Genomic DNA, 16,440 nt, shown 5'->3' with positions numbered 1-16,440 from the left:
GCAGCGGGCTGGGAGTAGGGAACTAGCCACAGTTCTGTCACTTGCCTCCTGCGTGACTTTGGGTGACTCTAGCCTGTTTCATACTTGCTGCTAAGAATGTTAGATAAGACCAGTAAGTCTATTTTAATATTCAACTACCATAGCTGAAGGGGGGAGTACATATGGTAAGACCTCGTGCCTCCAGGCTGTGAAGTAGAACAATCAAACTCCAAAGACCCAGTTACAAGCACATTTTCTGTTTCTCTAACAGAACACTGAGGGCTAGGTAATACCACAAAGGATTTTATTTAGCTCATAATTTTGATGCTACAAGTCTGAGATCGTGTAGCTCTGTCTGCTCTGCCTTCTAGGCAAGGGCCTCCTCAGCTCTATCACACTGTGAAAGTGCATCGTGATGTGAATGTATGTGACAGGGAAGATCACGTGGTGTGGCAGGAAGACTCCTAGGTCAAGATGACTCTAGCAACCCATTCTCATAAAACCAACATTAGTCTCATCCAGAAAAGCACCCTCCTTTAGTGACCTAACCACCTCCCGCTAGGCACCACACTGTAAACATCACCACTCTGAGGACCAATCTTCCAACACAGGAGCCTTTGGGGACACACTCAAATCATCTCCAAATAATCACACATAGTTTGGGGGATCCCTATATCCAGCAACTAGTTTTCTCCTCATTGGTGAGGCACTCGAATGCTTCAGTTCCACTCTAAGGAAGGCAGAACTGGACGTCATCATTGCATAGAGTCTAGCACTATTTTGAGTAAACTTAAGAAAGCGTAGGAAGTTATTAAGCAGGTTTCTATGAAGTTCTTAATGGACTGAAGAAATAATCCAAGTGGTGAGACTAGCCAAGGCACAGACAAGAAAGCCGACAGAGAGATGAGAGCAACATTGGCTGCATCCAATGGAGTTGAAAGGGAAGACCTTTGAAATGTCTGAGGGTACAGTAAGTATCATGGCACCTTGAATGAAGGAGGACAAAGCCATAGGTAGTGTTCTTAAAAGCCACTGTTTGGGGTTTTTATTTTGTTTTGTTTTTGTGGATAACCAAAGAATCAAACTAAACCAAGTCCTAACAAAAAAAAAAAAAAAACAGAGGAGAAAGCAATGCAACAGCCCAAGAAGGCAAGCTAAAGAAGAGGGGGAGGAGCAAGCCCATCTCAGGCTCTTCTAATTCTACCCTCCCCACAGGCAGGCTGGCTATACAACATAGTAGCTACTATTTAAAAAAAAAACATAATAAATCATGTTTCCTTTTTCTCAAAAAGGGAGAAGAGCAAAGCATAAGATGAGAACTCTTATCTCTAAAGCAGTTGATCCTTGACTCTTGGGAGCATTGATCCTTGTCTATGAGTGAGCTTTCCACCTCAGAAGGGATGTAGCGAATTCAGAAGAGCAGTCCTAGTGACAGAGCTAATGAGTGGCATTAACAGCACTTCTTGGATATCAAGACACAGTTGCACTTAGTCCCCTTGAACTTCTCTGGGGAAAGAAAGCAGTTCTCAGAGAAGGTTCATAATTTCTACAAAACAACATCTTTGACTGGCAGGGCTAAGACTCCATTCTCTTGAAGCTAAGATGACAGGGATGCAAAGTATCATACTGTTAAGCTCAGCCACACCTGAGGAAGATGCTCACAAAGACCAGAGGCTCCCCAGGATGCTGAGTTATTGGTGTGTTCTTCCCTGCAGTGCTACAACCTGCCAAGGTTCTGGATTTCCATGGCTGATGCGTTCTACCAGAGTCTCATCTGTTTCTTTATCCCTTACCTGGTAAGTCATATAGTTCCATCCTAGACATAGAAGTCATGGTGTGTAATGGGGCTTAGTTATACAAAATCACAGACCACTAGCACCTTTTTACATACGCCATGGCAGAGACTCCAAATTAGTAGCTAGGCACATCCCACCCAAGGTATTAGAGAAGACAGAACACTTTATGCAAAACTTCATTTCTGGGTCTCTTGAAAAACCAAAAGCTGTCATTACGCTGGGTTATTTCCCCTCATGGGAAAACCGTACAGAGTTGATTAATGGCCCTGTTTAGATAGAGATTGTATTGTAAGAGATTGTGTTATCTGTCTTCCTCTGCTTTTGCCTCTTACTGCTTTTGCCTTCTCTGTGCTGTATACTATCACCCCTAAATTACATTATGTCTGTAATTCTCCCTTCTTCTGAATGACTACAAAAAAATTCTTCTAAGGTACCTCCCATGAAGAGGAGATACATTTGGGCAGGATGGCATCTTATATTTTTTATCCCCTATACTTCCTGCCCTGGAGCTAAGAGCATTTATTTTAGTTAGGGTTTCTATTGGCTGTGATGAAATCCCATGACCAAAACTGACTTGGAGAGAAAAGGATTTTTTTCATCTAACAGTTCTATATCACAGTCCTTCACTGAAGGAAGTCAGAAACATGAAGGCAGAAACTGAAACAGAAGCCACAAAGGAATTCTGTTAACTGCTTGCTCCTCATTGCTTGATCAGCTGGCTTGCTTTTTCCCAGGGTTTATCTATGTAGCCCTGGATATCCTGTAACTTTCTCTGTTAACCAACCAGGCTTGAACTTGAACTCAAAAATCCACCTGCCTTCCAAGTACTGGGATCAAAGGCATGTGCCACCACTGCATGGCAGCCTTTTTTATAGCAACCAGGACCACCTGCCAAGGAGTAGCACCCTCCCACATCTATCTTTAATCAAGACTATACTCCATAGACTTGCCTACAGGACAATTTATGAAGGCATATTCTCAATGAAGATTCCCTCTTCCCAGATATGTCTAAATTTATGTCAAGTTAACAAAGCCCAACCATTATACTGCCCACTCTGAAACTTGACCTCTGTCTGGACTACATTTGCCCTTATCATAATCTGGTTTCAGCCGATAAATGGCTCCCAGGGTGTCTAAGGGAGTGAGTGCTATAGGACTTCCTTATAGCGCCACGGTCTCCTTAAAGGTAGATAGACATACTCTCAGCAACCAGTGATGTGCCTGAGAATGCTCAAGAAAGCTTTTGTTTACCCATTCCACAGGGGTTTTCCAGACTTCACCAGAGCAAACGTGTCCTTAAATAATTTAATCTTGTCACACTCATCTCTCCTCTTGTCCATTCCTTGAATCAACCCCTTCTTTTCTCCTTTCTTTTCACCATATTTCTTCCCTCTCTGGCTTCATTGTATTGAACACATAGCCTTAAATCCATGCGTGCTCGGGTATGCCTCCTTGACCGTGCCTGTCTGGTCTTCCTCCTTAGACCTACAGAGGTTCAGATATAGATGTCTTTACCTTTGGAACACCAATCAACACCATCTCCCTCATTACCATCCTCTTGCACCAGGCAATGGAAATGAAGACATGGGTAAGGATCCCATAGGCCGTATAGCTTAAAAATCGTATTCTTGTTCACTGAATGTACTCAAATTTCTGAGTTCTTCTACTCTATATAGATGGTCTAGTTCCGTAAATTCATGAGTCTCTCACTGTGCCCCTATAAAGCACTGGAATTGGCGAAGATGCTAAAATTGCTGGCCTCAGCATCTAGTCATGATGACAATAGCAATGCCCATAAAGCAATGAGACAGTTCCAAAACTAGATTTATGGTGATGAAAAATTCAGGAGCATTGAAGAGATAGGAAAGGCTAGCCTGAGCCCAGCTGAAGCTGTGGATACAAGGCTATAACCCACTTACTTAGTTACCACATATCAAACATTGCCAAATACTGTATTTAGGGATCTTGCACCATAAAAGGCAGGCTGAGGAAGTGGCTTAATCTATAAGATGAGGACCTGAATTTGATGTCCAGCACCCACAAAAAAAAGCCAGATATGTTAGTGTGTACCCATAATCCCAATGCCAGGAAAATGGAGCTAGGAGGATCCCTGGAACTGGTTGGCTAGCTAATCTTACTGAATCGGTGGGCCTCATGGTCAGTGAGAAAACATGTCCCAAAAAATAAGACAGAGTTTAAGGAAAACAGACACCAAAATCAACCTCTAGCCTCTACACCCACCCACACATACATGTACAGAGAAAGAATAAGCTCTCTCACTAGTTTTGCTAATAACTCTAAAGAGTTCAAAATTTTATGCCAAGTATTAATCTACATGATGTACATACATTACCTCATTTAACTTCACTATGTACTTGGTGTTAAATTTTTTTTAATCATCCCGTTTTACAGATTTAGAAATAGATGTAGCAAGGTTAAGAAATCTGTCCCAAGCAGCTCAAACTAGAAGTGAGTTTTGATCCCTGTCATTCTGACCCTTTTGCTTTTAACCACTTTGCTAACAACACAAAGACAAAGTTTAGTGGTACACAGAGATCACAGTAAAGAAAGATCTTCCCAACAGTTAAGATGACTGTTGCTAAAAGCACATGTACTGAAAATTTGAATATGAAAATACCTCCAGGTAGGCTCAACCCATGCCTGCATTCTACAATGAAGCTTTCTCCTTCACACCCTTTCACCATCAAAAGCTTACTAAGTGGCCAATAAGAGGCCCCAAGATAACCTCTGGATCAGGGAGGTCTCATCCTGGAAATCGATCTCTCTAATGTGTGCCAGTAGCGACAGAACAAAGTGGTAAGCCTGGCTATGCCTCTCTTGTCCTAAGTTCATGTTCTTTATGGCCCATCAATACCAGAAGAGACTATGACACAATGGAGAAACGGTGAGGTACGGTGTGCTTTCTAGGAGGCAGGAAAATATACCAGTGGGGAGTCTGGCTCCTGTATAGTAGGGGAGTCTAGAGCTCCATTTATTGTTGGTCCAATTGTCTCTACCCTACAAAGCAAGCTATGGAAAACTATGGTATTGATACGCTCCTGGGGTGTGGTTATATCAGAAACAGTGGGTGAGGGATGTATGAGGCAAAGACATGACTTTGATACTAGGAATTGAGACCAGCTCTGGAAACTATTAGAACTCCCCCAAATGAAAAATTAGCTTGCCTAGGCAGTTTGGATGTTCACCTTACTAGACCTGAATGGAGGCAGGCGGTCCTTGGACTTCCCACAGGTCAGGGAACCCTGATTGCTCTTCAAGCTGATGAGAGAGAGGGACTTGATCGGGGGAGGGGGAGGGAAATGGGAGGCGGTGGCGGGGAGGAGGCAGAAATCCTTAATAAATAAAAAATAAATAAAAGAAAAAAAAGAAAAATTAGCTTTGAAATTAAAAGTACAATCTGTGCAATTCATTCTAGATCAGATAGCAAAGAAAGGGAGGGAGAAAGGGAGGAAGGGAGGGAGGGAGAGAGGAAGGGGCAGAAGGAGGGAGAGAGGGAGGGAGGGAGGGAAGCTATCAAATTGGAAAGTAGAATTAGAAGCATCTATAATGACACACAAGGAAAAAGCTTTTATACACATCCCTGGAAGGAAAAGAGAGAAAGGTATCTTTTCTTTCGTGTCTCTTATAACAACAGTAAGTCCATTCATGGGGGACTCTAAATTCCAAAAGTCCCATTTTCAAATACTGTCAATTGAGAGTTTCAACGTGTAGATTTGGGAGTAGATAACAACATCCAACCCATAAGCAAAAGGAATACATATATATATGATAAAGTAAGAATTCATCCATAAACATGTACAGAACTTGCCTAAAAATAGACAGCCAGGCCATTTACAAGAGATATATGGTTACTTTAATTGTGTCTATATGGTTTAGTATGCTTGAAATATTCCCCTCAAATGAATTTACTGTCTAGGATGCTCCTAGCCATTACATTTTTAAAAATAGAATGTTAAAAGCCGAGCCAGTTTTCACAACCCAGCTAGGTAGAGCAATATGGATGCTTGGTCCACTAAGCTGCCTGTTTTGTGAGTGTTTGATATGTGTGTGCCTCTTCAGAAAGGTTTAAAGCAAAGATTAATTAAGCTATGTGCATTTTGCTGCCCTATAATCTAATCAGAACTTCCAACAGCATCTTCTTTGTCCCCTTTACAGACTGTCCTCCACGGCCTTGTCCTCCTCGGCAGCTTCTTGATGTACTTCGTGGTTTCCCTCATCTACAACGCCACTTGTGTTACTTGCAACAGCCCCGTCAATCCCTACGGGGTGATGGAAAGGCAGCTCTCAGACCCCACATTCTACCTCATCTGCCTGCTCACACCAGTTGCGGCTCTTCTACCCAGGTTTGAGTTCTTGGGCAATGCCCTATAAAATTCCCAGTCTCCCCTAAATCCCCACAGCCCAAGGGTATAGTTACACTCCTCACTTCTGTGAAGGGATGCTTGGCCAAATCAACGTGAAGAGAGAGGGACTTGTCTTGGCTCTCAGTTTGGAGGGCAAGTCTGTCGTGGCAGCTAGTGACAGTGCGCAGGAGCTCAGAGAGCAAAGACATGAATGCTGGTGCCCAGCTCACTTTCTCTGCATAACCCAGGACCCCAGGCCACATTCGAGGGGGCACTTCCCTCCTCTGCTAACCCTTCCTTGAAACACCCACACCCACACAGCTACATCTCAAGGTATACTTTCATAAATGCTTTAAATCAGCTAAGTTGACTGGAGCCTTGAGATTGTTGTCCAGACACAAGGTACTGGGATAAAAGAACAATAAGAAAAAGAAAAGAAAGGAAAAGAAAAGAAAAACATCTGGGTAGTTGTGGTATACTTTAATCCCAGCACTCAAGAGGCAGAGACAGGAGGATCTCTGTGAGTTCAAGGCCAGCCTGGTCTACAAGTGCTAGTGCCAGGATAGATAGGGCTGTTTACACAGAGAAACCCTGTCTCCAAAAATCAAAAACAAAACAAACAAATAAAAAACAAAAAAGGAACAATAAGACAGAGGAAAAATAACACGAACTCTGGTCCTAGGTCAACCATAGAGAAGCAAAATGGCCCCCACTGTGACCACGTAATGTGGGAGGAGTCATTGTACTTTCCTGGCTTAGAAATTTTGTTGTATGATAAGGAAGGATTTGTTTAAGCTCTGTAATCTTTTCTGCCAGTCGGGAGAGTCTCACACCCCAGTGCCTGTAGGGGCGAGAGCAGTCCCAGCAAGCCATGTGGAGCGCATACATGGGGACAAAGAACATCTTTTCAGCACAGGAAAGAACTGTGAAACAGAGCTTCAGACTTCTCTCTGAAATTTTAACTTTCTTGTAAAATAGCCAACATTTTAATAGTGCCAAAGTTTAAAAACATGTGTGACATTTCACAGAGGCTCTGTTACCCAGATAAATCGCTCATGATCACACACTATTTTCTGACACTTCTGATCCAAAAACTGTTGCTTTCACAGTTTCAAGGAAAATGCCAGCAGCGATAATGCTGCCCTGTGGAGCTCGAGATTGCTACACGGTATACAGCCCCAAAGGTTCTATTTCTCTCAGCCAGTTACTAGGCAGAGCTAAGGTTTTAGCCCATGAAACAGCTGAAGATCTGAGTACCCAGATATGTCCATGTTACCAGAACAAATCACAGTGGGAACAAGGCTCTCCTGATTGAAGAGCCAGTGCTGCATTCTCCAACCCCACGCTCCAGTCAGAAAAATGGGTAAAGTTGACAATAATGTCTTTGTAGGCAGAGTTCAAGCTTTCTCCTTCCTCAGGATCTCATCAGTTTGCACATCAGAACTGAACCACTTGTCATTAAAGGCTAATAAATGCCCACTGGCAACACTGGGCACAACTGTCTCTGCCCTGCAGTAGGCAGAGAGCCTTGAGGAACCTTACTTCATCTGCCTGTAGCATCTTCCTAAGGCATCTCAGAATTTTGGCTTCTGATACAGAGTTAGAGACGGAAAATACAACCCTGGCATGTAGTACAGAGGTCAGCACATGTCGCAGAAGAATTGAGTTCTGAATACTGGCTGTGTGCAGGACCTCCCAGCTTGACTCCTACAGTCCTCCAGCCTCATCTCCACACTGCTTCGGATTTGGAGATAAACACCACCAAACTGCTTAGCTGTGTTAATGGTCCCAGACCCTCTCACTTCTATGCTGTGGCTTCTATTGGAAATGTCTTTGCCTCCACCGAAGCTCTTTACCCTTTGATCTCATAACAGCATGACTATTTTCAGAAGTTCTAGGACGTCTCCTACCTTCCTGGGAGTGTAGCAAATCCCTGATATTCCCACCACCTGTGTGTTTAGCTGTTCCAGCCAGTTTTCCCATCATTCAGATCATGTTCATGTCTTCTGATGGTAGACTCCAGAAGAAAGAACTTTTTGTCTTTATTCAGCCATCACCTAGCAGTTCCTGCCGCATAGTCTGTGCCCTGAGATGAATGAACAATGGATCCTGGACAATCAGAAAGATGGGTAGACAGACTCTAGCTTCACACAAGGTATCACCCAGCAAAGGCGTTGCACATAAGTCTGTCATACGGGTGAAAGAGGCTGACCCATACAGGATCCTCAGAGTACAGAGTAGGCAAAAAAAAAAAAAAGAAAGAAAAGAAAAGAAAGAAAGAAAGAAAGAAAGAAAGAATATAAGTCTCAAGAATAAAATTTCTATCCACCCCTTTGTCAATGAAACTCTGGGGACAAAAACCCTGAGAGGGATGGGAGGATCATGCCCTTATTGGAAAATCCCATCAGAAATGTTTTTGTTATTGTTTGTTTGTTTGTTTGTTTGTGGTGTGTGTGTGTGTGTGTGTGTGTGTGTGTGTGCGCGCACACACACTATATGTATGTAGGTGCCTGTGGAGGCCAGAAGAGGGTGTCAGATGCCTGAAGCTGGAGTTACAGATTATTTGTGAGCCACCTGATGTGGGTGGTAGGAACTTAACTCAGGTCCTCTAGAAAAGCGTAGAGCACTTTTAACCACTGAGCTGCCTCTCTAGTCTTACTGTTGGGTTTTGTTTGTTTTGCCCACTGATTTTGAAGTTAGGCGATTGTGACCATCATGGCCAGAGTGAGCTTCTCTATCCCCCAGGTTATTTGGAGACTAAAGAGAAAAGTGCTTAGAGCCACAGTCTTCCAAGGCTACAGCAGCAGCTTAATAAAGGCCCTTGAAGCACGTGCAAGGACTGTTGACACATGTGGAATGAACAGCTGGGCATCAGCTTCATGACCTGCTGAACAGATGGGGGATGAGTTGAGGAAACATTAGCAAATATGTACTTGCTAGTGACCACGGTATACAGGCCAAATCTTTGCTTAATCTATAATATTACCACAAAGTGGAATTCCCATTTAATTCTATTTACTAAGGTCAAAGGGATTTCTTCTGATAATGAAGGGATTATTTTAATAATTGAAGGACACTTGACTTACAACCTTGGCATAATGCGTGTTTGTTTATAGAAAGCCACATGATAGAATGTTTGCTATAGAACACTGTTCCTGGCTTAAAGTTGAAAGTCCTGTTTCTCATCATGGGCAGTGATCTTACTCGCTAATCTTGTGATAAGTAGACCGCTAATCTTGGTCCAGTTAATTCACCCAGCACAAAAGGACAGTACAAATTCCCTTCAACAAGAAGCATAGATGTATGAAAACTATTTTAGAGATTTAAAAACAGATGATCATATCAAGCTTAACCCCTAGGCCCTTTCTTAATCCTTCTAATTAGTAGTAGCAAATAGTAACAGTTCTTGGTCCCTCTTCCTTGACTTTTGAGACCTGCACATGCTTGGGCTCTCTTCCCACTTCTTCCCTTTGCAGCTCACTCCCTAGATCCGGTGAGTGCCAAGCCTGCAGCCTGGGTTCGCTGATCCCCTAACTTTATATTGTCTCCACAGACCCAGAAATCACTATTCTGAATTGAAATAACTTTCTTTTTTCTTTTTTTTATTGTTTTTATTGAGTTATATATTTTTCTCCACTCCCCTCTCCTCCTCCTCCCTCCCCTTCTACCCTCTCTCATGGCTCCCCATGCTCCCAATTTACTCAGGAGATCGTGTCTTTTTCTACTTCCCGTGTAGATTAGATCCATGTATGTCTCTCTTAGGGTTCTCTTTGTTGTCTAGGTTCTCTGGTAAAAATAAGGAAAATTTTATCGGCACTGGTGGGATCTATTACAGTCTTAAGAAAATTCTTGTCCCCTGTGGGTTCATCGTACAACTTTCAAACGCAATAAAATCAAACTCTCTGTTTACAAGGCTTTAAAATTAACATTGTACATGTGCTCCAGGCTAGATAACACTCAGAAAAGGGAATGTGCATGGCCTATGATACAAGATAATGTATAGTTAGCCTTCTCACCCTTCCACATGTCTAAATTTGGATCCAGAAGATGAATCTAAAGTCTCCCACAGGCTACCTGCAGCTTGGTAAGAAAAGGGCAAGTCAGAGTGAGATGCTGAGATCTCAGACCTTTTCAGGAGGCTTTGGCAGTATCACCTCAGCACCTGGGGTAAGGTTTGAGGGGAAAGGGTATCCTGGCAATCAGAGGGCCCAGGAATGCTGCAAAAAAAATCACACCACACAATAGACCTCACCTGGGGGTGTCAGTCTCCTCACTGGGCAAAGAGTAATTATATAGAGTTACACACACACACACACACACACACACACACACACACAACGCAATGTGTATACAGTCGATAAGAAACCAGCTTGTAGGTCAAGAAGACTTGGATCTGACCATAGCTTGACAGCAGATAAAGCACTGGATTCATTGTACATTGTGTGTGACACACTAAGACATGAGAAACACAGCATAGGACAATCTCATCATAGTACAAACATCACAAAATACACTCATGTAAAGCTAAGTTGGCAATGCTTCCAAGTGATTGAAAGCATGTGTGCCTTACCGGGGATCAAAGGTAGCCTCCTCATCCTTGACTATGTCAAGCACGTGGGCTTGTGAAAACAGGAATCAGTAATCAGCAAGGCTCTTTGAAGAGAATAGGCATTACTGTTGTATTTTGCTGCTGTTATCTCCCTTCCTCCATCTGCAGGGGCAGGCACCCTTAGCTTTGAGAGTGGTTACTCAGTGTACAATGAAGACAATGTCACTGGAGAAAAGTTAGAGTCTAAGAGCCCTTTCAATGCTGAAATTTGAAGATACAAACAACTCAAAAACTACCTTTATTCTTTTACTTCCAACTAGGTACTTACTCCTGTCTCTACAAGGCACATATGGGAAGTCTCTCATCTTAAAAGCCCAGAAAATTGACAAGCTGCCCATAGACAAAAGAAACCTCGAAATCCAGAACTGGAGAAGCAAACAGAGGCCTACCCCTGCCCCTGCTTCTGCCTCTGCTTCTGTTCCTGTTTCGGATCCTGCCCATGTTCAGCCTCCATGCCAGTCAGTATCACCTGCACGACAGCAGGGCTTAGGAACCAGCACCCCAAAGAACTTTAGCCCTCCCAGGCAGAAGCATGTTGAAGACTGGGTTCTCCAGGGTCCAAGATGCAACAGAGAGCTCTCACGGGATAGCTCATGCTCAGGAGACACCTTGACTAAATTCTCATCTGGGGAATGTCTACTGGGCCCAAACAGAACAATGGCTCTGACGGCCTATATCAGGGGACAGAAGGATGTGTCTCGACTCTCAAGCAAAGGCAGCCATCGCCGGTCTCAGAGTTCACTCATATGAGGGGACTACATAAATCGGAGATTGAAGCAAACTCAGAAGAGGCCACCTTAATAACTGACAAGTGACCCAGTTCCCTTCTTCTCTGTAGAGGAATGACTGCCAGTTTTATCAGTTCTCCTCCACCAGGGCTGAATTCCTTGGGGAAAAGATGTCCCCAAAGGGGTTGAGCAACACTGACTGACAGGCCCACTGACTCTGGCTTTCTGCCAGGCAGCACAACTTCAAAACAATAGTCTGGATCCAGATGTTTTGATTTTGTTACATTGTGTTCCCAACGTTTTAACTCAAGCACATCCTTATGTGCTTCTACGTGAGCAAAGCCCATGACCCCAATGCATCTAGGCAGTGAGTATCCAAGACTCCAACCAGTATTATAAATCTTTGAGATGTATCAGAATATGGAAGTTACTAGGGTTGCCAAGCCATCACCTCACCTCACCCAAGAGTTCAAGTTTCAGAGGAGACCTGCACACGCAATAGCTTCTTCTCAAGATCACTCCTGTACCAAGTCAGGAATATCATCTCTTCCATGAACAGAGTTGAGGCTGCCTCATTCCTTTAAGCCAGTGGTTTCTCAACCTTCTTGATGCTGCATCCCTTTAATAACAAAGCTCCTCACGTTGTGATGACCCCCCCAACCATAAAATTATGTCACTGATACTTCATAACTGTGATTTTGCTACTGTTATGACTTGTAGTGTAAATATCTGATAGGCAGGCTATCTGACATATGACTCCCAAAGGGGCTGTGACCCAGGTTGAGAACCACTGCTCTAAGCCAAAGAAAACAACATCTAAAGATGAAAATGGGATTAGATGGGATTTGCGTGCAGTGCAACAGTTACTACCAAGGGCTGTGGGGTTACAACTCATATAAGAGGCAGGAAGGATACACATACTAAAGGTTTTTCACTAATGGACCACATGCCCCACCATCTGGGGGAGTATTCCAAAAGGACACAGCATGCTCCTCATCAAACTACTGATTTATTTGGAAACAAAACTGCCCATCCTCATTCAGCTCTTACAATGGGAAAAACCAGGGATAATATCTTAGCATAGCATTCCTCAAGAAGAGGCCCAGATGACAGAGCAACTATGAATTCAAAGCGGCATCTTCAAGTTTAAAACCCACATTATCGGCTGATGCCAGCATGTCATGGCCGTCATTGACCAGTGATTCAGCTAAGTTAAACAGTCGTGGGGAAAGAATTACATGTGTTTCCTATCCCTAGAAACTGTTAATGCCAAAAGTGTTAACACTATAAAATGTTAAAGATTTCTATAAAAAGCTAGTTGACAGTTCTCAGAGGCTATCAAGATAAGCTAGGTCCACTATGACCAGCGATGACCTATTCCAAGTCTTCAAAGCTAAGTCAAGGAGTGTTCTTTGCCATAGTCTCAAGGCAGTGCCTGCATATTGGGCAAAAAGTCCAAGGATAGGAAAACTATAACCTTTTGTACCCAAGTCACCACCAGCAGCCATGAGTTGGCCTGTGACTTAAGTAATTCCTAAGTAATGATACTAAGAAAGAGCCCAACAATCAAGATGGCAAATGGCAGAATGGGCTGACTCTGTTCATCCTTGTGGAAAACAAAGATTGGAGGAGCCCTTTTGAGCATCACCCTAAAGCTCTGTGATATCATAATGCCAGCATGAGCCAGAAGGTAGGAACTTAAGTATCCTATCGAAAAATTGATATGGTCATGCAGGAGGTGGGGGATGAGTGAAGGATAAGCAAGCATGGGTTGTTCCAAGTGAAGAGATTCATCAAAACTTGGATCTAACTCCCCTTTCCTTCTGAGACTCCTAACTCCTGCCAATAGTCAGAAATTCCAGTAGTATATTCTAGAAAATAGCGGAGTATTTGCTCCAGTAGATTGGAGTTTAAGTGTTTGCTTTTCCCTGTAGTCTTTAAAGGACCTTGGAGCAGGCTACCACGCTTGCAAATTAAGTGGAAGCAGCTCTAGCTCCTGGCATAAAGATCAAGTCCAAATTGCATGCTGTGTACTGATGAGGCTTTCAGAGAGCAAGAGCTGTCCTTAGGAACAGGAGTCTTACTTCAGAGGGAAAGGAGGATAAGGAGGCGGCGAGAAAATGTGACACCCCGCCCCTCCCAAGATCCACGCTCTACTCAGCACTCTAAGGCTGCTCTTTTTCTTGACTAACTGACCATCTCAGTGTGCCTGGAATGATCCCAGTGTTATAGGTTCCCACATGCTGGGAAGCCTGGGCCATCTGGTCCCAAGTGGTCACTTTCTTTTGCTACTCGTTGTGAACCAAACCAGCTGTGTGAGTGTCTGACGTGCCACCTCACTCTGAGGGCAGCTCTAATGTTCCCTCTATAAGGTAATGCTAGGGATTGCATTTAGTACATGTTCTATATGTATAATCTTTTTACTGATTGACTGGAAACATGTCATCATCTTTTTTAGAAAAAAAAAGAAAAATAAACTTGGTTTTTCCATAATTCTTGGCCGATCTGAAATTCTTATTATTCTTCCTATACATTGTCGATATGAATCCTGAATATTTATTCATTCTTTCATCCTTCTTTGCATTTACTCATTCATTTCATCAATGAATGAATGAGTAAATTCATCAATGAATTAAACTTCAGCAAGTCCTTACTAAATAATTTGAAGTGAAACATGAGCTATGAGGAAGTTAATGCCTGCCCTCCCCTACCTTCCAATACCCTACTACCTTTCCTAAGCTCAAGGCATTAGGACTATTTAACCCAGTGTGAGATAAAGCACAAACTATGCCTATGGGCTGTAAGACATGGAAGAAGCACACACAAGACCTACATTCAGAAACTCTAACCTGATTACTTCTCTCCTGCAAGCCTAGCACACACCCAAAATTTAGGCTGACTTGATCATCTCTGCCATTCTGTTGCCAATGTGAGTGATTCCAGCACAAACATGAGGAGTTGAGTTCAAATCCCTAGTACCTACATTTAAAAAAAAAATCTCTGTGTAGCCAAATGCACCTGTAACCCCAATATTATGGCAGAAGGGTGGGATGGACACAAGTAAGAAGATCTCTAGGGTTTGGTGGTTACAAACCTAGGTTCTAGGTTTAGTGAGAGAGCCTGTTTCTAGACAAAGAATGGTAGAAGATGAATACCCAAGCTCCTCTGGTCTCCATGTGCACAGATGTCAGAGAGAGAGAGAGAGAGAGAGAGAGAGAGAGAGAGAGAGAGAGAGAGAATAAAATAATCAGAGTGACTAGATTTCGGAAAACAGAAGGAAATGGTCTGAGATTATGTTGTCCTAATGATTATTGGGTTAGTTTACTGTGTGCTAGATCCTGGTCTATGCGTGTACCACCACCTAACCCCACAGCAACCCTCCAGTATAAAGGCTTATCTAGCCTGGCCCAGTAGTTTCAACTGTACCCCAGCTACTTCAAAGCTCAATGCACTTACCTCCCACTTATATTGTCTGATGACAGAGGAGCTCACATGCATCTGAGATCCAAACTGAAGGATTGGGATCTCACTCCCTGCACCGGTCTCTCATTCTCAAGAAGGCCAGCTAGGCCTGTCACATGGCTGCAGAACTGTAAAAAGAAAGCTGGAAGACCTTCTGAGATTGTGGCTGAGAACTTGGATACTTACTGACCACCAGGTTCATAGAAGCAAGTTATAAAGCCGGCCTGTTTCGAGAATGTGGGGAAACACACTCTACCTTTGCATTCAGTCACTGTAAAGAGACTGAATACTGTTTGCAGCCATCCATCCCCACCTAGTAGAGGAAGGAAGTGGGGTAAAGAGAAGCCACATGGACTTTTAGACACAAAGCAAAGAAAAACCATCCTATAGGCCACATAGACAACAAAGAGAACCCTAAGAGAGACATACATGGATCTACATACGAAGGTGAAAAAGACAAGATCTCCTGAGTCAATTGGGAGTGTGGGGGGAAGAGTCACAGGAGAGGGTAGAAGGGAAGAGGGGAGGAAAGGAAGGCAGTAAGAAAAATGTATAGCTCAATAAAAACAATAAAAAATAATAAAAGAGAGAAGTCTCATAAAAATACAACAGTTCCACAATTAGCAAGTGGTCAGGTGGCATTCTAAGCCTGGGAATCTAAAAGCAGAGACTGACAAATAAAGACTGTAGACCTAAAAGCAGAGACTGTGTGTGTGCTTAGCCAGAGAGATTCACAGCTCAAGGTAAGACCAAAGAGCAGGTAGGGGCCAGAACCTGGTGGCATTCTTTCTAGAGACAGGGTTTCACAGTGGGGAGGGTGCCTGAATTTCATCTGAACTCTGGCACAACCTTGCAATGTGACCCAAGGAAAGACTGTACTGCACCATGTCGATCCAGCTTGCAGCCCAAACAAAGATAAGTCTAAAGCCAATATTTAAGGGGAACCTGAGCTACTCCTTACTCTGCCTTACAGTACCTCCCTGGTGCCCCTCCCCCTCTCTAGACTGAGCACCTAGTCGGGCCGATCCATGTGGAGCCCTTTCTTCTGGAAGCCTTCTGGTGCCACCTAGCAGGACAGAAAGAGGTACTACACCTGAGTTGGCTTCAGGCAGCGGAATCCTTTGGGCAAGAAGTAGAGCTGGAGTTAAGAATTGGAGGCCAGTTAGGCCCCCTGAATACAAGTGACAATGGTGTGGCATGGGCAGTATATGAGGCCACTGTCAGTGGACCAGGATCTAACTCTAATGCATGAACTGACTTTGTGGAGCCCATTCTCTATGAAGAGACACCTTGTTCAGCCTCGGCAGGGGAAGGGAAGCTTGGTTCTGCCTCAGCGAGGTGATAGAAGAAACTTAGTTAACTTCCCAGGGGAGACCTTAACCCCTCTGAGGAGCGGATGGAGGGTGGAGTGGAGGGATGGTGGGGGGAGCGGGAAGAGAGGACAGAAGGGGAACTGAAATTGGTATATAATGAATAAATAGATGATGATGATGATGAAGATG

The 16,440-nt window shown here is 43.5% G+C and overlaps 1 protein-coding gene across 1 annotated transcript in view; it reads left to right on the top strand.

Annotated features, from left to right (window-relative positions):
- Atp10b (ATPase phospholipid transporting 10B (putative)) overlaps nt 1-13,871 on the top strand; it is a 239,411-nt gene extending 225,540 nt beyond the window's left edge. Inside the window, exons 21-24 of the mRNA XM_013354123.2 lie at nt 1,695-1,775; nt 3,259-3,363; nt 5,952-6,139; nt 11,009-13,871. Of these exons, the coding sequence (XP_013209577.1) occupies nt 1,695-1,775; nt 3,259-3,363; nt 5,952-6,139; nt 11,009-11,498 (864 nt within the window). The 3' untranslated portion in view covers nt 11,499-13,871. The remainder of the gene's footprint in view (nt 1-1,694; nt 1,776-3,258; nt 3,364-5,951; nt 6,140-11,008) is intronic.
- Nucleotides 13,872-16,440: the final 2,569 nt, after the last annotated feature.

Source organism: Microtus ochrogaster, unplaced genomic scaffold (genome assembly GCF_000317375.1).
Source record: "Microtus ochrogaster isolate Prairie Vole_2 unplaced genomic scaffold, MicOch1.0 UNK30, whole genome shotgun sequence".
NCBI classification, from domain to species: Eukaryota; Metazoa; Chordata; class Mammalia; order Rodentia; family Cricetidae; genus Microtus; species Microtus ochrogaster.
Note: the sequence above shows the minus strand (reverse complement) of the source record. Positions and strands in the feature narration are given on the sequence as shown.